Here is a 26,389-nt window from a genome sequence, read left to right on the forward strand (position 1 = left end):
ACACAATACGATTGTATTCCCTGGAATTTAAATGATTTGGACATTATTATAGTTATGGGGAATAGATGGAAAGAAGCTTATTGTTGCATTTAAGGGAGTCTAGGACTGGAGGCTATATCTAAAAATCAGAACCAGTTGTGGGAAACCACATTGAACCTCAGTTAATGGGCAAGGCAGTGAAATAGATCCAGGCCTTTCATCTTCAGAGGTGGTGGTTCAAATCAGCTCATTCTTTGTTCTTGCTATTGGTTGCAAGACCCCATGCAATCCCAGTAGTTCCAAGGGTGCAAACAACAAAGATCTGATGATTTCTGCATAAATTGATGAGTTTGTTTACAGATAGCTGTGCAGGAAATGAGACCGATACTGCACAGTACAAATATTGACCACTCTTCTGAAGTCTGAGATAGAGTTGAGTGAGCTTCACTTGCAGTCAAGTTCAACATGCTGAGCACAGGGTGCTTGAAATGGAATACATTTCATTCCTCAGCATGACACGCAGGCAAGAATAGGATCTTGCAGCTACGGATGCGATTCACGTTGCAGTTTGGAAGGAACAAAAATGCAGATAGTGTTGAATACTTAACCCAGGCTGGTTCTGAGCATGCAGTTCACCAAAATTTAGGTGTGAATTTATCTTCCAATTTTGGCCTCCACAACAAAGATTAAAGATTGCATCCACAAAATACATGTTACAATATAAACAGACAAAGCTCTGGGTTGGCGATAAGTGACAAATACATTTTAAAAAATGACTGATATTCAGTCGGGTTCAGAACCAGCCCGAAGTGATGTGATGAACGTAATCTGGCCTTCAGTGTCTGGAGGCAATAAACAAAGAGGAGGTTGCTGCATGACATGGGTTTTAATGCATTAACTACAATATGCTTACATACAAGAGTGTTAAGTGGCAGAACTAGAGCCAAGGAAACTACAAAGACTACAAAATACAACACATGGACCAATACATTTACAAAACAACATTCAAAATCCTTACAAAATGGCCTGTATTGGTCCTTGGTTTCTTTTTACAAACTTAATCGACTTCATGCCGCAAAACTGGCTCTTTTTATCCCACAATTTACAGAATTCAGGGAGAACCTTTTATTTTCCTTTGCATTAACATCGTGAACGCCACAGTCAGCCTCGACACCCCCTTTTAGTTAAAGGACAGAAGGAGCGGCTCATCTCGAAGACAAAAACCTTAAAAAATAAAAACCTTTTTGCAAATCATACTGAACCTCCATTCTAATCTGCTGGAGGACTTTAAATATACAAGAAAACGGGCAAATAAAAGTCAATACTGCTTTCCTCCTCTCCCTCCCCCCACCCCAACAAAATGGGGAAAATGCATCAAATAAAGAGCAGCTCCTGTTACATCTCTGGAGGATCTGTGGCTTGGCTGTAATTTGGAACGGTGGGGAATCTATCCCAGACATGCTTCATCAATGTGTCATCAGCTGCCAACACCGGTAATAACTGGATAAAAGTCAGTTTAATACAATTTGCACAGATGGAGATAGTCCAGTTTAAGGTTGCACTCCCTTTTATTTACATTTTTTATATCATTTCAAATGATATTCACAGCATTTGTTTTTTTTGGCCAAGTGACAAATGAAAAATAAAACATGTCCAACATGAAATCAGTTCTTCACCGACCACTGTTCCTATGTCTGACTCATGCAGCTGACTGCATTTGATTGGAAGAACCAGCAAGTTACACAACCAATGACAGTTTTCAAGAAAAACACAGGCTGCCCATCACTCTCTCCACGTTGTTTCTCCAAGGAGGTATTGCTTCTCCGTTTTAACTCGCGCCAGTGCCTTCCATTACTTGCTGTGCCTGCTTCTGTCCCATACAGCACTGAGCTACAGACTGGAACAACCTGCAAAACGGTCATCAGCCAGCATTAGTCTGCAGTGAAAACTAACCGGAAAACAATGTAACCTCAGGGCACCCCACTGTGCTTCATAGTCAATCACTTTTATAATAAGGTGGGAAACATGACAACAAGTGTGCAAAGTAAGATCCCACAATGAAACAAACTGCTGTAATGATGCTGGTTGGGGCTTCAATACCACCCAGCCCCCTCTGGAGAATCCCCTTGCTCTTTTTCAAATGTTCAATTGGACCATCCACATCCACTGAGGCCGGGCAAGTCCTTGGTTCAGTGTCTCACCTGATAATCAGCACCTTCAGTGCAACACCCAAGCGTCCTCATGGATTATGTGCTCAAGCTCCTGGAATGGTGAGAATGTTACCACTGGGACTTGGGATCAACTGTCAAGGAGCTCTTCCTCTCCGCATCAACTCCCCAACCATCATACATTTTCTACAATCTGTCCTCAACACTCACTGATGGATCACAATGTGGTAATAAGCCAAATAAGTCAGATGGTATCAAGTGCAATGCCATTTGCGAGGTATAATTGATCCTAGGTTTGAATAAGCTATGAATGAAAAAGGCCAGGGGTCCTTTTCTTGGCTGTTAGTGATTCGATGTCTGTAAACATGGCAAATGCAGTTATGACAACCTCTGTGACTGACACCACTCATGACGGCTCACATCAAGGACTACAAGTTGATCACAAGCACAGTTAAGAAATGGTTGCAAGGAAAATTGGAAAGAAAAAAAATTATTAATCAATTGAATTAACTTGCAAACATTCACCCTTTTAACTGGTGTAGTGCGTGGGGTTTCAGTGGTTGAGGAGGTGAAGAAAAATAAACTTACAGAAAGGTCATAAACAGGAAACGAAACAGCTGGAAAAACTGCAAGAATATAAATCCATAAAATGGACAAAGTGTTTGAAACAATCCAGCCATTCCAATTGTACAGCACGCCTTAGCTGTATTTCTGAAGGCTGTGGCCTGGCAGTTGAAACAAGAATACTCGACTAAGTCCTAATTTGGTGCAATAGCGTACCTGGGGCTCGGGTCAGATATTTGGAGAGAGGTATAAGTTGCAACCTACAGAAGCAAAAGACAAACTCAATAACGAAGGTCTGATATCCAAGGAGGACTCAAGGAAAATAAAAGATAAAAATAAAAACACTTACTTCTCAATCTCAGGAGCACAGTGGACAAACTCATGGTTCCAGAACTTGAAGGCTGGATTTTTAATTAGCTCAATAAAAGTGATGAGCAGCCCCCACGGATGAGGTCTGTTTACAATCAGCCTTTCCAACAGCACCCTGGCAGAAGAAAAAGCAGAGTTAAAATTAAAGCTCAATACCTAATTAGTGGTCAAATCAGGGAAAGGAAATGTATAGAAGGCAAAAATCTTATTCATGAACTTGCCTCAAACGAAGGTCACCACCGTGCTATGAGTTGCACTAGTTTTCTGCATGTATGATTACAATCTAGTTCAATTCCCCACTCCTCTAATTATGATACTAACCTTTTGTACTACTGGGGACTCAACTCAGGAGAGTTTGAGATACATCAAAAGGATTTTTTTTTAAACAAATCAAGGCAACAAAATGGAAGCATAAAGCACTTGTGGCATGGAGCAGTTTCAGCCCAGGACTGATGTGCAGGTTAGTGAGAGATGTCCTCAGTTGCTCACCTGGTGATCTGTTCCTGGATTGCTTCTGTATTGGCTTCAGCGAACAGATACAGCATAGTGCAGCTGAAATAGTGGGTGTGGCTGTTAGGGTAACGCAGCTGATTGGCGATGGCATTCAGGAACAAGTATCGACCTGAAAAATGGAACAGTGATTATTCCAGGAGGTCATTCATGGAAAGATTAAAACCTCAGCTATAAATATTTCTGAATACAAAAACATCAAGACTGATCTGCTCAAAACCACACATGCAAAATCCCTGCTGAGCCACACAAACCTCCACCAAGGTCCATGCATAGAGAAAGCAGATATTTGGGATAAACACCAACTGTTGCTTTTTTAACCATTTAAGACCAAGAATATTAGCCACTGGTTGTGTTCCACGAACACTGGAAAGGAACTTAATGAGCCAATCTAATAAATTGGGACATGGCAGGTACCCTATACCTGTGGAATGTACATCCTGCACCATGTGGAGACTCCAGGACACTTGCTGTGTGCTGGACAACCACAGGTGTAGGTGGTGTCAAGAGCTGGAGGAACCTGACCTCCAGTTAACATCTCTGCAGACTACCCCTGAGAGTGTTATACAGATAGCACATTTGAGGGTATAGAAGGAATGAGTGACTGAAAGATCAACAAAAAAGCACGGCCAAGGTAGTTCAGGAGACACTGGAGGTATCTCACTCTCTCTAATGAATATTCAGTTCTGAGGACTGATGGGGGAGGAGGACACCGTGGGGAATGCAGCCAGAGCCAATACCACAGCACCATTGGGTGGCTTGGCTGTACATGGGACAGAAGTTGGGGTCAGACTGGTGTTTCTATTGTCACAGACATGATCCCCTGATACCCATGGTCAGGAATATCACTGGAGCAACTATAGAACTTTGTGGAGTCAAGGGGCAAACAGCCAGAGGTTGTGGTACATATTGAGACTAACAGCACAGGAAGGAATAGGGATGAAGTCCTGTAGGCAGATTTTGAGTTAGTAACAAGATTAAGCTGGACTTCAAATGGTAATCATCCCTGTGCCATGGACCAGTGAGTATAGAAACAGGAAGATAGTGCAGGTGAATGCAGGGCTGGAGAGACGATGCAGGAGGCACGGCTTTAGATTCCTGAGGTACTGTGACCAGTTCTGGGGAGGGTGGGATCTCTACAACCACACAGAGAGGAGGCTAACGTCTTCACGGGCAAATTTGCTGGTACTGTTGAGAAGGGTGATTTGGTGTGGCAAGGAAACGAAGTTGAGCAATGATTCAAAAAGGTGAAAAACAGAACTGGAAATAGGCAGAAAAGAGGAAAAACAAAGGATTAACTGTGCTCAGCAGGATATACCTAAATGCAGGGAGTAATAGTGTTTGAAACCGAATGAGTTAAAAGAACTGAGATATGTGGCAATACAACATTGTATCTATTACTAACGAGGCTTGGGGGACAGGACTGAAAGCTTAATATTTGTGGTTGTAGGTTTTCAGATGAGATGGAGAAGGGGGTAACTAGCTGTGGGGGGAGGAACATTGTTTTAAGGAGCACAATTGTGAGAAGTGAAGGCAAGTTAGTAGTATAGTCTAATCAGGCCAAATGGGTTGAACTAAAGATTACCAGATTACTAAACCAGAGCAAGGGAGCAGCAAATTTTTAAGTACACTTCTGAAAGATGCAAAACTATGAGCTCAGTAACCAGAATATTTAGATATAATAACAGTGAAAAAGGTACAGAGGGTAAGGAAATTCCTTTGTCAGTATGTAGCGAGGTCAACAAGAGGGGTTGAAATTCAGTGAATGAAGCAGAGTAGGGGAAAGAATCAATAGGAGAATAATTTTGTGGAAGTGACCGTAATTCAGTTGGATGTAGTATAATTATGGAGGACTGGTAACAGGCACTTGAAGGGAAATCACTTTCAGATCAATGAGGGGCATTCAAGACAGGGTTCAAAGTAAACACGTTCCCACAAGAAGGCGGGACTGCTAGTTACATGGTCCACTGAATATCAGTACACAGATAAGGCAAAGGGAAGTTTATGTTAGACACAAGGAGCATAATACAGCAAAAGCTTTCACTACATATTTTCAATCCTCCCTGTTGACAGCTTTGGGGCCACAGGATTGAACTAAATAGTTGGGAGGACACTTGGACTACGTCTGCATCGGCTTCCTACCACAGCAACTCATTAGTTCCAACCCCAAACCCACACTAAGCCTGTAAGTTTGCAGTTTTTCTCCATGTATTTATCTTGAATATTATAATGGAACCTGCCTCCACCAGATATGCAAACGTTCTTCCTTATAATACTCCTAACTTTTCCCCCCTCATTTCATACCTGTGGCCTCTAGTCCTCAACCCCCTCCCCCTTAAAAAACCAAAGGGAACAGCCTCCCACTATCCATTCTGTCCAGACATTATTTTCTATACTTCTGTCAAATCTCCCTTTAGTCTTCTCTTTCCCAAAAGCATATCCCAACTTCTCAAATCAATCCTTGTCCCAGGAACTATTCACATCAATCTTTTCTGGGCCCCTCTAACAGTTCATATTATGGTGCCTAGAACACAATGCTCCAGTTGAGGCAAACGTTCTACATCGTCTCTTGTCCTCACACTCTCCACATTAAACTTCATCTGCCATATGTCTGTCCATTTCTCTGGCCTGTCAATATCCTGCTACAATCTATCACCGTCCTCCTCACAGTTCACAATAGGCCATTAAGGACCTATCTAGGTCATTAACGTAGATTAGAAAAAAAGCACCAACTCTTGGGAAAACCTATTATTCACTTTTTTCTACACCAAACAACAACCATTCACTATGCCCTTGTCTTCTACTAAACCAACTTTGCATCCATGCTGTTAATGGCATGTTCTTCAACTTGCTGATAAGCCTTTTGTGACACTTTATCAAAAGCATTCTGGAAGACCATGTGTGTGAGAGGGATGGGGCACAGAGTTTCTGCAGATAACAAAAAATCTGGATATAACCAAGGCCCAGTCCTTTGTACCCAATACACCAAGTAAACATAAATTTGCCCTTTAATGTTCTAAAAGCATAATACATTAACACATTTTAACATTTATATACCCAAAAGGAAATTATATTTGCTAACAAACTACTTCCATTGAATTAATTGACACAAGCAGTGACTGGCTTGAAATCTCAAAGTGTAGTTGTGCAAAAAAAAAAATCCCTCTCTAGTCCAACAACAAAGTTGTCTAGAAACCGATGGCCATATTTTATACAAAGATTGGCAACTCATTTGTCTGAAAAATTCGAGATGGGCACTGGAGCTAACCTCACAGGAATGCAGATCCCAAATCAGCAGATAGTGAGGACCAAGGACACAATGAGTGTGTTACTTCCATTAATTCTGTTATCAAAAAAGTCTATCAAATTTTTGAAGGTTATATTACGAAAGCAGGAGGAATGGAATAGAAAGGAGGACTGTTTCAGAAAGCAGGTAAACAGGCCAATTTGTTAGACACCCTTAGCCAAACCACTAAATTCATCTACAGCATTCACTGCTGCTTGACGGCAGATTGGTTAACTCACTGCTGGTCTGCATGCCTCAGATTCACATTCGCACTATTCAAATGAACCATCCAATGGGTATCTGCTCCAACATCTGTTCATTAAAATGCAAAACCATGAGGAAAAAATAGAGATGCTAAATGTCAATCTTGACCAGTGCCTTACCTTCAGTATCAAGGTCCACAGCCAGGTTCTGGAAGATGTCCATATGGGCTGAGTGTGTGATAGTGCTCATGGATGGCGTGCTGCCCTTGTTATGGATGTGAGCAATCGCCTGCGTTCCCACATACAGCACCAGGGCGTTGATTAGCTGAATGTTGTACCGGTTACCAGGTTCGTTTGATACCTGAGGTACAAAGATTAGTTTAACTCACTTGGACAAACTAATTATAGTATATATTTTGTGGCAACTGGATAGTAATCAGAAGCAGGAGATTGCCATTAACATTCCCCCTCTGTGACAAAAGGACACTGAGACCAACTGTACCTCCTTGACTGATGTCTTAGCAGAGATCCACTAACTGACTGTATAACTAGCAGGACATTTTACCAATAGGTTCAACAAATTTATTCTCGCATTTCTATTCAAGCTTTGTGTAGTTCATTCAAATTTAAACAGTTTAACAAATCTGAGATAAATACTATTGCAACTGCATATTTAAAACGTACTTTTAACCCATTCTAAATGATAGCCTGTAGTGACATGAGAATGGAGACAAGAGATTCTGCAGATGCTGGAATCTGGAGCAATACACACAAAATGCTGGAGGAACTCAGCAGGTCAGGCAGCACCTATGGAGAGAAATAAACAGTCGACGTTTTGGGCTGAGACCCTTCATCAGGACCAATAAGGGTTGTGTCCTGTTGTCCTGATGAAGGGTCTCGGCCCAAAACGTCGACTGGTTATTTCTCTCCATAGATGCTGCCTGACCTGCTGAATTCCTCCAGTAATTTGTGTGTGTGACTTGAGAATGCCCTTGTTATTCAACAACATCTCCCTCAAATGAACCTCCTGGCTACTAGACGTGTGATCTGACCGCATGTTCCAAAACAGGAACCTCTAGTCACAAGGAGCAGCACACCCATTTAAACAACTCAAATAGGACATGTCAGCTGCTGAGATTATGCAGTTATTTTTGTTGAATATTATTTAAAAACCATACAACAGTGTGTGTATTTGATTTGCAATGTGTTAATACATTTCCTGTTGCCCTGAAGCACTTACCAGCAACTTTTCCCGTAACACACAGAGCGTGGTATTCATTTATTGGGCAACGTAAGCAAATAACCATCTTAAGCATAGGATTTACAAGGTGGGCTGACTATAGATAGTCAATGAACTGCCACTGTATAAATATGCAAATTATATCAAAAGGAACATGGCTAGTATTGTGCTTTTTTTTAAGAATTTCTAAAATGTATCACTTTTCCAGAGCATTAAAAGTTCAATAAAATACCCAGAATGCACTAAACAGCCTGCAGTTGCGGGAACTAAATCCTGAACCTTCCTTAAATCTAATTCGCCTAATTCTATACAGCCATACCATTCCTGCACTGGACCAAATTCACAGGAATACAGCTACTCTTACTCATACTTTATTATATTGGACTCACTGTATAGCAACTGGACAATACAAATCCACTTAGACCAAAGGCCAGATATATGCAAGTTTCTGACGTTTGTTGGTACAGGATCACTATCAGCTCCTTGTTTCGATGTCCTGAGTAGCGGCTCTGATATCTGGAATTGTTGCTCTAATTCGGTGGTGCACAAAATACAGCTTGTGGTCAAATCCTGTCCTCTTCCCCACCTCCTCGCTTCAGTGACCAGCGAGTCAGCCACTTCTGTCTCCACATTCACTTAAAGGAAATTCTCCAAAGCCAGCTCTTGACGAGCAACACCTTGCTTCCCCAAAAATACTACGAAAGCTGGTAAAAACATGGTTTACCAGGTGACAAAACTGTCAGAGAGCATGGAGTGTCTGGGAATGTCTCTTGACATGTAAAAACATTCATGTCAATTTATAATTGTCACTCAGTTAAATCTTGCCCCCTCCCCACTTTGCAGCTGCTCCTCACCATTGAAATAGAATATAGCACAGAAACAGGCCCTTTAGCCCACGATGTCAGTGCTGACAATGATGCCAAATTAAACACAAACTATCTGCCTGCATGTGATCCACGTCCCTCCATTCCCCACCTGTTCATGTGCCTAAGTGTCTCAAACGCCACTTTTGAGCCTTCTTCCACCACTACCCCAGCAGCAAATTCCAGGCACCCACGACTCTGTGCAAAAAAAACTCGCCCGCACATTTCTTTTAAACTTTCCCCCTCTCACAAAGCTACGCGCTCTAGTATTTGATATTTCTACCCTGGGAAAAAGACTGTCCACCCTATCAATACTTCTCAATTTTATATACTTCTATCAGGTCTCCCCCTCAGCCTCCAATGCTCCAGAGAAAGCAATCCAAGTTTGTCCAACCTCTCCTTATAGCCAATCCTCTCTCATCCAGGCAGCATCCTGGTGAACTACTTCTGCACCCTTTCCAAAGCCTGCACATCCTTCCTGTAATGGGGTGACCAGAACTGCACACAATACACTAAATGTGGCCTAACCAAAGTTTTATATAGCTGCAACACAACTTCCTGACTCTTTTACTCAATGCCCCAACTAATGAAGGCAAGCATGCCGTATGCATTCTTTACCATATCTACTTGTGTTGCCACTTTCAGGGAGCTATAGATTTGGATGCCAAGATCCCTCAGGAGCATTGATGTACTGAGGATCCTGCCATTTACTGTATACTTTTCCCTTTCATTTGACCTCCCAAAGTTCAACACCTCACACTTGCCTGGATTAAACTCCATCTGCCATTTCTCCACCCATATCTGTAACTGATCCACATCCTACTGTATCGTTTGACAACCTTCTTCACTAACTGTAACTCCAATTTGTGTCATGTGCAAACTTAATAATCAGCCCACCTACGCTATTGCCCAAATCACCAGCAGTGGTCCCAGCACCGATCCCGGCGGAACACCACTGGTCACAGACCTCCAGTTGGAGAAACACCCCTCCACCACTACCCTCTGTCTTCTATGGCCGTCAATTTTGAATCCAATCTACCAAGTCACCGTTGATCCCACGCATCTTAGTTTCTGGATCAGCCTGCCATGAGAAACCTTGTCAAATGCCTTACTGAAGTCCATGTAGACAACATCCATTGCCCTACCCTCATCAATCATCTTCACCTCAAAAAAGTCAATCATGTTTGTAAGATCTCCCCTGAATAAAACCATGCTGTCACTAATAAACCCATGCTTTTCCAAATGAGAAAATTCTATCCCTAAGAATCCTCTCCAATAGCTTCCCAACCATTGATTTGAGGCTCACCAGCATATAATTTCCTGGATTATCTCTACTGACAATAGAGATAATCCTTCATAAACAAATGAACAACACTGGCTACTCTCCAGCCCTCTGGGACCTCACCTGTGGCTATACAAATATATCTGTCAAGGCCCCAGCAATTTCCTCTCTTGCCTCTGGCAATAACCTGGATAGATTCCACCAGGCCCTGGGGACTTATCCACCTTGATGGTCTTCAATAGACTCAATACCACCACCACCTTGATCTCAACATGCCCTAGATTATCATACCCTATGATCTCACGATCCTCCATGCCCTTCTCCTTGGTGAATCCTGATGTGAAGTACTTGTTTATTACCTCACATCAGGAATGAATGATGTCACTGGGTAACTGCAGGAAGCTGGCCTTCCACCACTAGATCCAATGGAGTCCAGCCAGTGACATTGGGAAGGGTCTTCCAGGAAGTCTAGGTCTTCCACATTTTTGCGAATGGCATTTTGGACATTATTCAGATTCTCAATCTAGCCCTGCTCACAAGTCTGCAGTAATTTGTTTTGTGGTATACCACGAGAATGGAGGTCAGCTTAGGAAAATCTACTCTCAGTAGCACACACCTACTCTTACCATCCAAGATTGACAGATTACAAGCTCAATACTATGTGTGCATCACATCTTTATATCTATAAACATCATGTCTGTAGGTATAACGTTTGGTCCAAAAATCTCTTCAATGCAGTCTATGCCACAGGCTGATTTCAGTAATTCTAAAACGAGTTGTTATTGCTCTTGTTCTGCTTACCTGCAGGTTACTGCGCAACTCTGACAGGAAGGTCACTGGAGAACGCGTCTTCAAATAGGAGTCCAAATCCTTCTTAAACTGAGGCGGCATCACTCCAGTGAAGTTGGTCAGTATTCGGGGAGCAATGTTGATTTCACTCAGCATATCCACCTAACAGTCATAACATACCTCTCTTTAGTTAGTGATTCACAATGGGCCTTAGTCCTAAACACTGAAACAGACATCTTACTTTATCCTGCAAACCTTCATACAAGGCAAATCGGCATAGTTCCACTCACTAACAAAATTTCAGAAATTTTCAGAAACACAATCTTTTAGATACAGGTGATATGCTGACACTACAACAAAATTAAGCGGTTGCCCAGTGAGAGACCAGGAGAGGATATCAATGGCTGAATGAGCACCTTCTAGGCTTATGATTCTAACAAACTCAAACCATAGAAAACCATAAAACAATACAGCACAATACAGGCCGTTCAGCCCACCATGTTGTGCCGACCTTTAAACCACACCTAGACGAACTAACCTCTTCCTCCCATATATCCCCCTATTTTAAATTCCTCCATATGCTGATCTAACAATCTCTTGAACTTGTCCAACGTATCAGCCTCCACCACCACCCCAGCCAGCGCATTCCATGCACCAACCTCTCTCTGGTGTAAAACCTCCCTCTGATATCTCCCTTGAACTTCCCACCCATTAACTTAAAGCCATGCCCTCTTGTATTGAGCATTGGTGCTCTGGGAAAAAGGCGCTGGCTGTCCACACTATCTATTCCTCTTAATATTTTGTACACCTCTATCATGTCTCCCCTCATCCTCCTTCTCTCCAATGAGTAAAGCTCTAGCTCCCTTAGCCTCTCCTCATAATCCATACTCTCCTCTCCAATCCAGGCAGCATCCTGGTAAATCTCCTCTGCACCCTTTCCAACGCTTCCACATCCTTCCTATAATGAGGCAACCAGAATTGCACACAGTACTCCAAGTGTGGTCCAACCAGAGTTTTGTAGAGCTGCATCATCACTTTGCAGCTCTTAAACTCGATCCCATGACTTATGAAAGCTAACATCCCATAAGCTTCCTTAACTACCCTATCCACCTGTGAGGCAACTTTCAGTGATCTGTGGATATGAACCCCCAGATCCTCTGCTCCTCCACACTGCCCAGAATCCTGCCATTAACCTTGTACTCCACCTTGGAGTTTGTCCTTCCAAAGTGTACCACCTCACACTTCTCCGGATCGAACTCCATCTGCCACTTCTCAGCCCAGCTCTGCATCCTATCAATATCCCCCTAAGCTTCGACAGCCCTCCACACTATCCGCAACATCACTGTGTCATCTGCAAACTTGCTAACCCAGCCTTCCACCCCCTCATCTAAGTCGTTAATAAATATCACAAGAAGTAGAGGTCCCAGAACCGATCCTTGTGGGACACCACTAGTCACAGCCCTCCAATCCGAATGCACTCCCTCCACCACAACCCTCTGCTTTCTACAGGCAAGCCAATTCTGAATCCACACGGCCAAGCCTCCCTGGATCCCTTGCCCTCTGACCTTCTGAAGAAGCCTACCATGTGGAACCTTGTCAAACGCCTTACTAAAATCCATATAGACCTCTACTGCACTACCCTCATCAATCTGCCTGGTCACCTCCTCAAAGAACCCTATCAGGCTTGTGAGGCAAGATCTTCCCTTCACAAAGCCATGCTGGCTGTCCCTAATCAGTATATGATTCTCTAAATGCTCATAGATCCTATCTCTTAGAATCCTCTCCAACAGCTTGCCCACCACAGACGTAAGGCTCACTGGTCTGTAATTCCCTGGACTATATCTACTACCTTTTTTGAACAAAGGGACAACATTTGCCACCCTCCAATCCTCTGGTACCATTCCCGTGGACAACGAGGACTCAAAGATCCTAGCCAACGGTTCAGCAATCTCCTCCCTCGCCTCGCGAAGCAGCCTGGGGAATATTCCGTCAGGACCCGGGGACTTATCTGTCCTAATATTTTCTAACAGCTCCAACACATCCTCTCTCTTGATAGCTACATACTGTAGAACATTAACCTTACCAACACTGTCCTCAGCGTCATCAAGACCTCTCTCCTTGGTGAATACTGAAGAGAAGTATTCATTGAGAACCTCACCCACTTCCACAGCTTCCAGGCACATCTTCCCATCTTTGTCTCTAATTGGACCTACCTTTACTCTCGTCATCCTTCTGCTCTTCACATATGAGAAAAAAGCCTTGGGATTCTCCTTAACCCTACTCGCCAAAGCCTTTTCACGTCCCCTTCTTGCTCTCCTCAGCCCCTTCTTCCTTGCTTCTCTATATTCCTCACGAGCCCTATCTGGTCCTTGCTGCTTACACCTTATGTATGCTGCCTTCTTCCTCCTCTCGTCAACCATGGTTCCTTCACCCTGCCATTCTTTCTCTGCCTCACCGGGACAATTTAATCCCTAACATCCTGCAAGAGATCCCTGAACATCGACCACATCTCCATAGTACATTTCCCTTCAAAAATGTCATCCCAATTTACACTCTCAAGTTCTCGCCTTATAGCCTCATAATTTGCCTTTCCCCAATTAAATATCTTCCCGTCCTCTTTGCTCCTATCCCTGTCCATGACAATGCTAAAGGTTATGGAGCAGTGGTCGCTATCCCCCAAATGTTCACCCACCGTGAGATCTGTCACCTGACCTGGTTCATTACCTAAAACTAGATCTAATATGGCATTCCCTCTAGTTAGTCTGTCAACATACTGTGACAGGAATCTGTCCTGGACACACTTAACAAACTCTGCCCTGACTGAAACTCAGTTTCAGTCATGTTAAGCAAGAAGAAAACATTAAAGTATCAAGTTTTTAAGTGCATTAGGTATTATTTGCAAGTGTTATAGAACCATTCATTAGCCATGACAGCTCCTGATGTTGCAAGCACACCTCCTAACTACATGATGAAGCTGTTGTACAGTATGGAGGGTTTGAATAAAGCATTGGTAATCCTGGATAGACTGGGAAATTTTTAATAGTAGATAATGCCAACTCTGTTTCATTTGTTTAGACTGATTTGCTCTAATCACAGTACAAGTCCCTGGGTGCAGGGTTTTGTGTTGTAGTACCTTTAGATTAGGTGTGAATGGATCTGGCAGTCGCATGTTCCGTGGGAAGGCACTCAGGATCAAGTTACGCAGCTGAATACAGTTCGGTGGGATCACATCACAGAAGCCATAATGGTAGTCACAGAGAAACTCTGGAAAGTCGTGCAAAAGGACAAGCAAGACACGCAGAGTGCCCTATAAATATGAAACAACAATCCTCTTTAAAATTAGACATAATGGAAACATTCTCAAAGCAGCAATGTGCATTTAACTAAATTGATGGCAAATAGCAAACCCACGTTTGTGCACTGACATTTTGAAACCAGCATCTCATATCACAATGGGAAAGGAGCTAAAAGTATTTTTTAAAAACCTTTCAACCCAAAGTTTTGTTTATTAAAAATCTTGCATACACAGAATTCCCAGACAGGTTGGACAAGCTTCACTTGTTATTTTTTGGATTGTCGAGAAATGCTGAGGAGGTAATATTGAAACCAACGGATATGTCTGGCACAGTTTAGAGGTTTCAATACTCAAATTCTCATCAAAGAGGACTCCTGTCAGCCACAAGGCAGCATAGAATTCTGAGCTGTGTTGGAACATTCATTGCTAGACCATGGGAGGTCTAATCTGATGAAGTGCCTCGTTAACTTTCTCTCCACAGTTGCTGCCTGACCTGCTGAGTGTTTCCAGCATTCCATCATTTCCAGTACCCGCAGTCTTTGATTTTCATTTATGTGCCACTCTTACTGGTACTATGCCTCTGTCACCAGTTCTTGTGCTAAGAAGTTTTATTGTTTTGGGGGTGGTGGGGGGAGCCAAAATAGAACAGCCAATCAATGGAAGCTAAGGCTATAGCAAATGCGAATCTCTTTAAATTAAGCTGCATCCCAAATACTATTTTCATTGAACGTCCAATTGTCTGAAACTGAGACTGGCAAAGCATTTCACCAGTTATTTGTACTCTCAGTAAGTTAGCTGAATTTCACATCGGTGTTGGTTATGCACAAATGTCCTATTATTAGAAACAATCGTGAATAGTTTTTAGATCCACAGAAATCTTTAGGCTCCCAGTCATGCACTATATCTAGAAGAGGAATGAGCTAGTGACCTGTTACAAGGCCACAATTGCTGTCCCAAAATCACTGAGTATTCACAACATGTCACTGATCTAAATGAACCCTCTTGACTCAGAGTGTCAGCTGTGCTCAGTTCTGTGCTCACAGCTGGGGTAGGCATTGTATGGTGAGTATGGCACATACTGTCAAATGCAACTAAATTACAGAATGCGGTAGAGGAGACTTTAAGCAGCTAGTCTCTATTCAGCTGCTTCAGTGACCTTCCTTGTTTCGTAAGATCAGAAATGGGGACGCTCCCTGACGACTGCATGATGTTCAATTCCATTCATGGCTCCTTAGCACATGAAGCAGCCTGTACCTGCTTTCAGCGAGACCTGGACAACATTCATGGACTAATTAGTAGCAAGTCACATTCGCACTATACAAGCGCCAAGGAATGCCCATCTCCAACCACCCAACCTTGGCGTTAACAACATCAAGGCCTACACCATCAACACCCTGGTGGTCACTACTGGCCAGAAGCTAGAGCAGGTCAGAGGTCAGGTATCCTGCAGCAAGCAACTTAAGTCCTCACAGCCCAAAACCTACCTACTATTTGCAAGGCACGGAAATGCACTGGGCGAGTGCAGTTCTTGCCATGTAAGTAGCTCAATGCAATCCAGGACAAAGCACCACACACCACCAAACATCCATCCCCACCACCACCAGTGCATTGCGACATTACATAATGCTGTACAGTTGCTCATTTTGGCTGCTCCAAAAGCACCTCCTAAACCTGTGACTTCCAGCATCATGAAGCAAAATGGCTATAGGTGCATGAGAACACCACCACTTGCAGGTTTCCTCACACACCATCCTGACTTGGAAATGTATCACCATTCCTTCACTGTCAGATCTAATCCAGGAATCTTCTCCCAACGGTACTGTCAAAGTACTTTCACCAGAAGCACAGTGAAAGCTCACCACTACTTTCAAGGGTAATTAGGGAAGGGCAATGCAATTCCACATGCCGAAAAGACCACAGATTTAAAATGTTAGTTATGTTTTCAAGTATAGTCTGTGCAGGGCAAAGGCACTCACCTTATAAAGAATTTGCATAGGTTTTGTCAACTCCACATTCCTCAAGTAAGGAGCCAGGAACTTAAATAGATCAATCAGCAGCTGGGCATACATGGGCCAGCCCTAGGGAACAGAACAATCATATTTCACAGGGTTACAAGATTTCACACGTGAATAATCTGTACAGAGAGATTACACTACTTCAGACATAGGAACAGGCTAGCACAAACTTAAATCCATCATCACAAATCATTTATCCATTCATGAAATATCACATAAAATTATCACAGAATGCCAATGCATTTATCACGACCAAAGTTTAAAGAAATCCCATCCACCCTGTTCACTTTGTATATACGTATTAGCCCAGAAATGGGATCTTGGAGCACTTTGTTTTGGAATAAGTCACAAAGCAAATATTTTTGGATGAAATCACACCAATTAAGAAAACTGAACCATACACTTCCAACATGCACCCAAAGGCAATTTCAGAATTCCCTTCAGGCTGCTCACAGGTCCCAAAGTTGACAGCATGCTTAAACCAACAAAATGTTTTCTCCAGCATTTATAAGGTGAGAAGTTGCAGAAATAGGCCATACTTTATGCCTGCTCTATCATTCACAAGAACACAAGAAATAGGAACAGGAGGAGGTCATCTGGCCTGTTGACCCTCCTCTGCCATTCAATAAGATCATGGCTGATCTAGTCGTGGACTCGGATCCACCTACCTGCCTTTTCCCCATAGTCCTTAATTCCCCTAACCATGCAAAAATCTAACTGTGTCTTAAATATATTTAATGAAGTAGCCTCCACTGCTTCCCTGGGCAGAGAATTCCACAGATTCACTAGTCTCTGGGAAAAGCAGTTTTTCCTCATCTCCATCTTGTCTATTCCCCCGAATCTTGAGGCCATGTCCCCAAGTTCTAGTCTCAGCTACCAGTGGAAACAACCTTCCTGCCTCTATATTATCTATCCCTTTCATAATTTAATATGTTTCTATAAGATACCCTCTCTTATGAATTCCAGCGAGTATAGTCCCAAGCGACTCACTCAATCTCTCCTCATAGGCTGACTCTCTCATCTCCTGAATCAACCTAGTGAACCTCCTCTGCACCACCTCCAAAGCCCTTCCTCAAGTAAGGAGACCAGAACTACATGCAGTACTCCAGGTGCAGCCTCACCATTACCCTGCACAGTTGCGGCATAACCTCTCTGCTCTTAAATTCAATCCCTCCAGCAAGGAAAGCCAACATTCCATTTGCCTTCTTGATAACCTGTTGCACCTGCTAAACAACCTTTTGTGACTCATGCACAAATCACCCCCAAGATGTTAAGCTAACTGACCTATAATTACCTGCCTTTTGTCTACATCTTTTTTTAAAAGGTGTTGTGACATTCGCAGTCTTCCAATCCGCTGGGACCTGTCCAGAGTCTAGAGAATTTTGGTAAATTATCACAAGCACCTCTACTATAACTTCTGCCATTTCTTTCAGTATCCTGGGATGCGTCCCATCAGGACCAGGGGACTTGTCTACCTTTAGGCCCACTAGTTTGCTCATCACCACCTCTTTAGTGACAGCGATTGTATTGAGGTCCTCACCTCCCATCGCATCCATAACATCTCTCTTTGGCATGTCAGATGCATCTTCCACCGTGCAGACCGACACAAAATAGTCGTTCAAGGCCTCGACCATTTCCACATTACCCAATATTAAATCCCCCCCTCCTTATCTTCCAAGGGACCTACATTCACTTTAGCCAACCTTTTCTGCTTAATACAACTATAAAACTTTTTACTGTTTTTTATATTTTGTGCTAGTTTACTTTCATAATCTATCTTCCCTTTTCTTATTGCTTGCTTAGTGACTCCTTGTTGCTTTTTAAAATTTTCCCAATCTTCCAGTTTCCCACTACTCTTGGCGACTTTGTAAGTATGAGCTTCTAGCTTGATGCCTTCTTTTATTTACTTAGCTATCCAAGGCTGGCTCTCCCCACCCTTACTGTCCTTGCTTTTAACTGGAATATACTTTTGTTGAGCACCGTGAAAAATCTCTCTGAAAGTTTTCCACTGTTCCTCAACTGTCCCACCATATAGCCTGTGTTCCCAGTCTACACTGGCCAACTCTTCCCTCATCCCGTTTCAGTCTCCCTTGTTTAGGCATAATAGACTGGTTTCAGATTGAACTATTGCATCCTCTATTTGTATGAGAAATTCAATCATACTATGAACACTCTTTCCAAGAGGATCCCTAACTACAAGATCATTAATTTTACCCGTCTCACTGCACAGGGCCAGATCTAAGATAGTATTTTCCCTTGTAGGTTCACTCACACGCTATTCAAGAAAGCTATCACGGATGCATTCTATGAAGTCCTCCTCAAGACTGCCTCAACCACCTTGATTTGCCCAATGTGGAAGTTAAAGTCCCTCATGACAACTGCCGTTCCATTCTTACATGCATCAAGTATTTCCTGGTTTATTGCCTGTGCCACTGTAATGTTAGTATTTGGTGGCCTATACACAACTCCTACCAGTGATTTTTTTTCCCCTTTACTATTCCTAATCTCCACCCAGTTGGACTCAACATCCTATTCTTAAGAGCGCTACCCCACCTCCCTTACCTTCCTGCCTATCCTTCCGTATTACCTGATATCCTTGGATATTTAATTCCCACCCATCTCCACCCTGCAACCACGTTCCTGTAATGGCCACTCAATCATACCCCTTTGTACTGATTTGTGCCACAAGTTCAGAGCTTGTTTTGAATACTACGAGCATTCAGGTAAAGTGCCCTTACACTCATTGTCCTTTTGGAATCTAGTAACCTTTGTGTCCTTTGCATTTCCTGTACCCCACTCATACTTTTCTCTGTTCTAACTTTTGCTGTGATCTCTGCTTTGCTTCCCGGTCTTTCTGCATGGATTCCCATCTCCCTGCCAGATTAGTTTAAATCCTTGCCAACAGCACTAGCGAGCAATCCCCCTTGGACATTGATCCCAGTCCTGCCCAGGTGTAGACCGTCCAGTTTGTAGTAGTCCCACCTCCCCCAGAACCAGTACCAATGCCCCAGGAATCTAAGACCCTCCCTCCTGCACCACTGCTCAAGCCACATATTCATCCTACGCTGCTATTCCTACTCTGACTAGCATGTGACACAGGCAGCAATCCTGAGATTACCACCTTTGAGGTCCTACTTTTTAAATCCATCTCCTAGCTCCCTAAATTCAGCTTGTAGGACCTCATCCTGCTTTTCCCCTATATCGTTGCTACCTACATGCACCACGACAACTGGCTGTTCACCCTCCCCTTCCAGAATGCCCTGCAGCCGCTCTGAGACACACCTGACCCTTGCAACTGGGAGGCAACACACCAACCGGGAGTCCTGTTTGCAGCCACAGGAGCTCCTGTCTATTCCCCTCACCATGGAATCCCCTACTACTAGAGCTCTGCCTCTCTTTTTCCTGCCCTCCTGTGCAGCAGAGCCACTCACTGTGCCATGATCCTGGCTACTGCTGCCTTCCCCTGATGAGCCATCTCCCCCAACAGTATCCAAAGTGGTATATCTGTTCTGGAGGGAGATGACCACAGGAGACTCCTGCACTACCTTCCTGCTACTACTCTGCCTATTGGTCACCTGTTCCCTATCCTACCCTGGGCCCTTAAACTGCAGTGTGACCAACTCACTAAACGCGTTTCCACAACATTCTCAGCATCGTAGATGCTCCAAAGTGAATCCATGCGCAGCTCTAGTGTCATCATACTGCCTGTCGGGAGCTGCAGCTGGACACACTTCCTGCACACAGTCATCAGGGGCACAGGCAGCCTCCCTGAGTTCCCACATTGTGCAGGAGGAGCATGACACAGATCTGAGCTCACCTGCCCTGACTAAAATGCTTTGACAGAAAATAAAGACAGAAAAAACGAAAAAGAACCTCCCCTCACCTGAGTGTTGCTCGCCCTCCTCACTGAAGCCTGGTATTCACCAAAGCCCACACTTTCACAACCAGCAGCACTTTGACTAGACAGCAGCCCCTCTCAAAATGGCCGCTCCACTTGACCCTTACTACTTTTTATTGGCTGCTGTTAACTAGCCAATCAACTACTAACAACTTGCAAATATGCCTCTTTTAGACTCCTGCAAGGTGAAACTCGCAAGCACAAAGACTCACCTCTCAGTAAGAACATGGCTGTTCTCTTACCTCAGCACCACTTTCCTGTATTATCCTCATATTCATCGATTTCCTTAATATCCAAAGCTTTACCAAACTCAGTCTTAAATACACTCAGTGACAAAACCTCCACAGCCCTCTTAGGTAGAGAATTCTCACTACCATCAGGTGAAGAAATTTCTTCCCAACAGTCCCAAATGGCCAGTCTTTTTTTTTCAGTCCAGATGAAGGGTCTCAACTGAAACGTCGACTGTCCATTTCCCTCCATAGATGCTCCCTGACCCACTGAGTTCCTCCAGCATTTTGTGTGTTGCTCCAGATTTCCAGCATCTGCAATCTCTCACGTCTCCTTTATTTTTGGACTATTTCACTGAGTTTGTTACATCCCGGTCCCAGGGAAACAACAACTCCAAATTTACCCTGTCAATTACCTTAAGAATTTTGAATGCTTCAATGAGATCAACTGTCATTCTTCGAAACTCCAGAGCTTAGGTCCAGTCGGCTTAACCTGTTCTCATACGACAAACCTGTTTGTCCCAATGTCGTGAATCTTTGCTGCACTCCCTCTAACGTAGGGAAAAACTTGTATATACTCATGGTGGAAATGATTGCTGAATCAGTCATTCCATGGATACCTCAATGATGACACCACTGGCAGCAGTGTTATGACCACAACTGGCCACAGTGTGGTCTGGGGAACTTGGGGCTGGAGGCAAAGGAACTATTCCCTGAGAGCCTAGTGTGGTCACTTCCTGTAGAGTCTGGCAGGTCTCCTTAATCCCTTGTTACACAGGACTGCCCTCCTGGCATGCATCTTCTTGACCGACTTGCATACCCTTTGACTGAACATGGGGGTCGTCTCTTTCACGGCAATCAAGGTATCTGTTGCTGTGCCTGACTGCCATTGGGTTTTTAAGTACCAATACCCTTCTCTGACTGCTGTGTAAAGTGTTGGGAGCTGTGTGAAATTGGGTAATGCCCCTTGGGAAATCACACAGATCCCCTCTTGGCACTTGTGGGGGTTGGAAGGGCACCCTGATGTCACTTCACGTCTTTTTTAACAGATTTCATGGGTTTTTGCAGGGGAGCAGGTTTGGTCTTAGCACGAAACACACGTTTTAGTGCACCAAGAGGTACAATACTATATCTAGGCAATTGGCCTTTTAGGCAACCTTCACAACAGCTACACAGACTTATGCTGGGATCCCAGTGCTTCACCTGAACATTCACTTGAATTAAAGATTAAAATATGTGTACTTACTGTCACATTAAAATTAACTCAACAGATAGGCAGCAGAGTAAAGTGGTAGCTTAAAGTTGCTGTCTTGTACACAATCAGATCTACAGACACATCCCAAGTGGTTATTATTCATGTGAGAATTGTGTTGCATTGCAGCAACCTGGATCAGCAGGGCAAGGGGGGGGGATAGGTGACACTACAGCTTGGCCTGTTCTTTCACAGCTTCAGAGTTCCAACCCCACATGCTTCAACATCTCTGGTGGAACCAGAAATTAAGCCCTGTATTTAACAGCCACTTTCTGAACCATGGCATTAAGTTGTTCTTAAAACAAAGAACAAATGCAGGACCCAAGCAACTGTGTGGAGAGAAAACACACACAGGATGAAGTGTACTGACAGCAATTAGCACAAGTGGTGCAGGCACTGAAAGCATTGTTCCTACCTTCTGTTGAGGTGTATGCGCCAGCATTCTTGCAATGAAGATCCGGTGGGAAATCAGTTCCAGCCAGGCATAGACAAAGCCGGGAGCTTTAGTGGGCCGTAAAATGTGGAATGTGTTGCTGCATGAAAGAACATCTTAATTTAAACCAAGATAATCCAGCTCATTGCAATGTCTTTAAAAACTTAATTAGCCATTCCCAATAACAAACTTCAGTGTGATTATTAAAAGCACGTTTACGCTGGCTGCAATTTGAAATTAAATCAGCAAGCTATCTATGCTGATATAAAAGCTTATGTTTGTAGCTCGACTAGGGCACAAACACTCCTTTCCTGCCTCAGGTTTCAAGCCAGCAGAAATCCATATAACTATACCAGCAGTGACAGCGAAGGCCTTATTTTGACCTGATAAGGAAGTGGCGTGCAACTGCTCAGTATTGGAAATACACAAGGTTATAAGATATTTCATGTGTGGGGATTTTCGTTTTTAAAATTTAAATCCCTCAGGGACAGAGCAACTCAGACATCCATCCTCCTTCAGATGCCTTGAATTTAGCACATCACAGAACCTTGTCAAAGAAAAGAAGCCACTTGGCCCATCAGGCCTGGACCTATATGGACTAAAAGCTCGACAAGCTAATTCCCCATCCTTGATCTGTAGCCTCAGAGTAACTGGATGAATATATATGTAATGGGGATTTACATATACATGTAAAGCCTCCACCATTCTTTCAAGTACCAAGTTAAGGTAGTGGGAAAAAGACTGTGTGTTCACCCTTTCTGTGCCCCTCATAATTTTATACACCTCTAAAATCACCCCTCATTCTCCTACACTCCAATGAATTAAGTCCCAACCTGCTCAACTGCTCTCCATAACTCAGTTCCTCGAGTCCAGGCAACATCCGTAGAAATCTCCTCTGCACTCCTTCCAGCTTAATGGCATCTTTCCTATAGCAGGGCGACCAAAACTGAACACAATAATCCAAACACGACCTCGCCAACTGCAATGTAACACCCCAACTTCTACACTCAATGCTCTGACTGATGAAGGCCAGTGTGCCAAAAGCCTTCTTCACCACCCTGTCTACCTGCAATGCCACTTTCAGGGGACCATGTACCTGTACTCTTAGGTCCCTCTGACCTACAACACACCCCGGGGCCCTACCCTTCACTGTGAAAGTCCTACCTTCATTTGTCTTCCTAAAATGCAACACTTCACTCCAAATTAAACTCCATGTGCCATTCCCCGGCTCACTTACCCAGCTGATCAAGATCCCCCTGCAAATACTGGTAACCACCTTCACTGTCAATGCCACACCTATTTTAGTATCATCTGCAAACTTATTAACCATGCCTTGTACATTCTCATCCAAAGGGTAATGAATCTCTGGAATTATTCTCTGCCCCTGAGGGCAGTGGAGGCTGGATCACTAGATATTTTTAAGGTGGAGATAAATAAATAAAATTATTTGAAAGATCAAGGAATTGATGTAATGGGGAACTGACACAGGAGTTGAGGCTTGGGATAGATCAGCCATGATCATATTGAATGGTGGGGCAGGCTTGAGGGACCTGGTGGCCACCTCCTGTTCCAATTTTATTGTGTTCTAGTGGCAAAGTACATAAGAGAGCATCTTAGATAAACATCGGTTCCTCAGAAGGTGAGGCTGAGGAACTAATATTGGGAAATAAGGAAGCAGCAGAGACCTTGAACAAATATTTTTTACTTTTCTTCATGCTGATGTTAGAAGCATTCCAATAAGAATGGAAAATCCAGAGCCAAAAGGAGGGAGGAACTTAAAACAAACACTATCACAAGGGCGAAGGTACTAGGCAAAATAATGGGACCAACAGCCAATAAGTACCCTGGAGACCAGAGAGCCTACATTTAGGACCTTAAGTGAAATGGGTACGTACATACATTGCTTGCAAACTTCTAAAATTCTCTAAGAAGGTTGCAAGAGATTAGAAAATCACAAATGTAATCCCACCATTTAAGAAAGGAGACAACAAAAAACAAAGGAAATACAAGAGACCACAGATGCTGGAATCTGGAGCAAAAAAGACAAAGTGCTGGAGGAACTCAGCAGGTCAGGCAGCATCTGTGGAGGGAAATGGACAGCCAATGTTTCAGGTCAAGACCCTTGTCATAAATTGCAGGTTAGGTAGCCTGGCATGTGACATGGGTTAAGTTTAGGAATCCATTATTAAGGAAGTAATAGCAAGATTTTGGAAAGACATAAAATAATCAAGCAGAGTCAACATGGTGTTATGAAAGGGAAAGCACTATTTATTAGTGTTCTTTGAGGATGTACTGAGCAGGGTGGATGAAGAGGAAAGAGTAGAAATCCAAATCCCATCTGTGTCTCCCATTCTCTTTTAAACAGCACCTTATTTTCCAGCCATCCTGCATCACAACTATAGTGAAAAAGGTTTGGAAAATGATAATCGGAATCTGCTTTATTCCCTCTCTTGCTTCTCCAAGAGCCTGGGGTATATTTTATCTAGTTCTGGCTATATTTAAAGATGCTGGAACCCTTGTATATCCTCTCAATATATTATTTTCTATATTTCACACTGTTCCTACTCCATGCTTATATCTGTTTTAGACCCTTTGCCTTGAAGATAGATATACAGCTTTCATTTAGATCTATCCACACCTTTGCGTTCAGTCTGTTCTGTCTCCACCATCAACCCTGCTCTGTTGTCTTTTATCCTTTTGCTTATTTGTGAAATATTGTAAGAATTCCTTTGAACTTAACTGCTAATATTTGTTCATAACACCTGTCATCCTAATTTCCTTATTAATTTTACCCCTGCAATATACCCCCAGCTTTTCTGTATCATTAAGCTCTCAAAATCTATCATAGATTCTTTTTTTTTGTTTTATCGTGCCTTATATGTTCTTCAACACTAACAAAAACATAAGATTTCAACTCTAACCATCTCTTTGAATGCCTCCCACAGCACCGATTTACATTAAAGAAGTTGTTTCCAGTTCACTCCTGCTAAATTAAACCTCAGCCTGGTAAAATTACCCTTTACAATCCCCCTCCACCCCTCTCCATATGCTCAATTTGCACATTCAATGCCTTCAAACTGATCTTCCCCTATTATCCTATCCACTTGTCCTAGCTCATTTCCCAAACCAGTATCACCCCATGTCTTGTTGAAATTGCAACTGAAATTTAAAATTCTCTTGAATGCATTTGAAGAACTTTGTGCTTTCTGTAGCTTCTACTCTATCACTATCCCAGTTTGTGTTAAAGTAGCCAAAATCCTCTATTGGCCATCTTGTTACTTTTTTTTACACTTTTCAGAGGTTTGCACTTATATTTGGCTGTTTTCATTCTGCTAAAACGAAGCGATGGCTTTTTTTTGTTCCTTAATTCAAACCATGCAGTCTCATTTGTTCATCCTTCCAGCATAATATTGTTTACACCTACAATTTAACTAATATAATTATACTATCTACAGCCTTTTTAAAATGTGATTACAGTAAGGAACTTAGCACTGCATCTCGCAAAACCTCATTTCATACAGCTTTTTAGTCAATAAATCTCCTTGATTTTCTCCTACTGAGCAAATTTTTTTAATCCAAATTGCCATTGAATTCCTTGACTAATCAGTCTGCCATGTGTGACTGTGTCAAATATCTTACAAAAATTCATGTAGAATTACATCAATCCCTCCGTTACCTCAACAAATTCAAAAGTCAGTCGGACATGTCTATCCCTTAACAAATCTATTCTAAAGGTCCTTCACTAACCTGTCTCCCCTTACGTGTTGCTTTATAGTATCCCCCTGTTTACCAAAGGTTTGTTCACTTTTCATTACTGACTTTAACTACTGACTAGTTACTTGGCCTATCCTTTTCTCCTTTTATTAGCAGTTTTCCAGTTGTCTGACACCACTCTTGTAGCCAGAAGTTTGCAATGCCACATGCAGAGCTTCCACTGTTCCCTCTTTTTTCTCATGTCTGAGAAATGTTTTATCCAAGCTTGGCAATTTTTCACTTAAAATCATAAACCCCTTAAA

The 26,389-nt window shown here is 42.9% G+C and overlaps 1 protein-coding gene across 4 annotated transcripts in view; it reads right to left on the minus strand.

Moving 5' to 3' along the window:
- Positions 1-850: 850 nt before the first annotated feature.
- cnot1 (CCR4-NOT transcription complex, subunit 1) overlaps positions 851-26,389 on the minus strand; it is a 156,652-nt gene continuing 131,113 nt past the window's right edge. For all 4 annotated transcript variants that reach the window (XM_052028159.1, XM_052028160.1, XM_052028161.1 and 1 more), the window contains 8 exons: positions 22,356-22,473; positions 16,525-16,626; positions 14,387-14,560; positions 11,266-11,415; positions 7,260-7,440; positions 3,570-3,702; positions 3,061-3,195; positions 851-1,886 (listed from right to left, as the gene is read on the minus strand). In XM_052028159.1, the coding sequence (XP_051884119.1) occupies positions 1,808-1,886; positions 3,061-3,195; positions 3,570-3,702; positions 7,260-7,440; positions 11,266-11,415; positions 14,387-14,560; positions 16,525-16,626; positions 22,356-22,473 (1,072 nt within the window). In that variant the 3' untranslated portion in view covers positions 851-1,807. The remainder of the gene's footprint in view (positions 1,887-3,060; positions 3,196-3,569; positions 3,703-7,259; positions 7,441-11,265; positions 11,416-14,386; positions 14,561-16,524; positions 16,627-22,355; positions 22,474-26,389) is intronic.

Source organism: Pristis pectinata, chromosome 13 (genome assembly GCF_009764475.1).
Source record: "Pristis pectinata isolate sPriPec2 chromosome 13, sPriPec2.1.pri, whole genome shotgun sequence".
Classification (NCBI taxonomy): Eukaryota; Metazoa; Chordata; class Chondrichthyes; order Rhinopristiformes; family Pristidae; genus Pristis; species Pristis pectinata.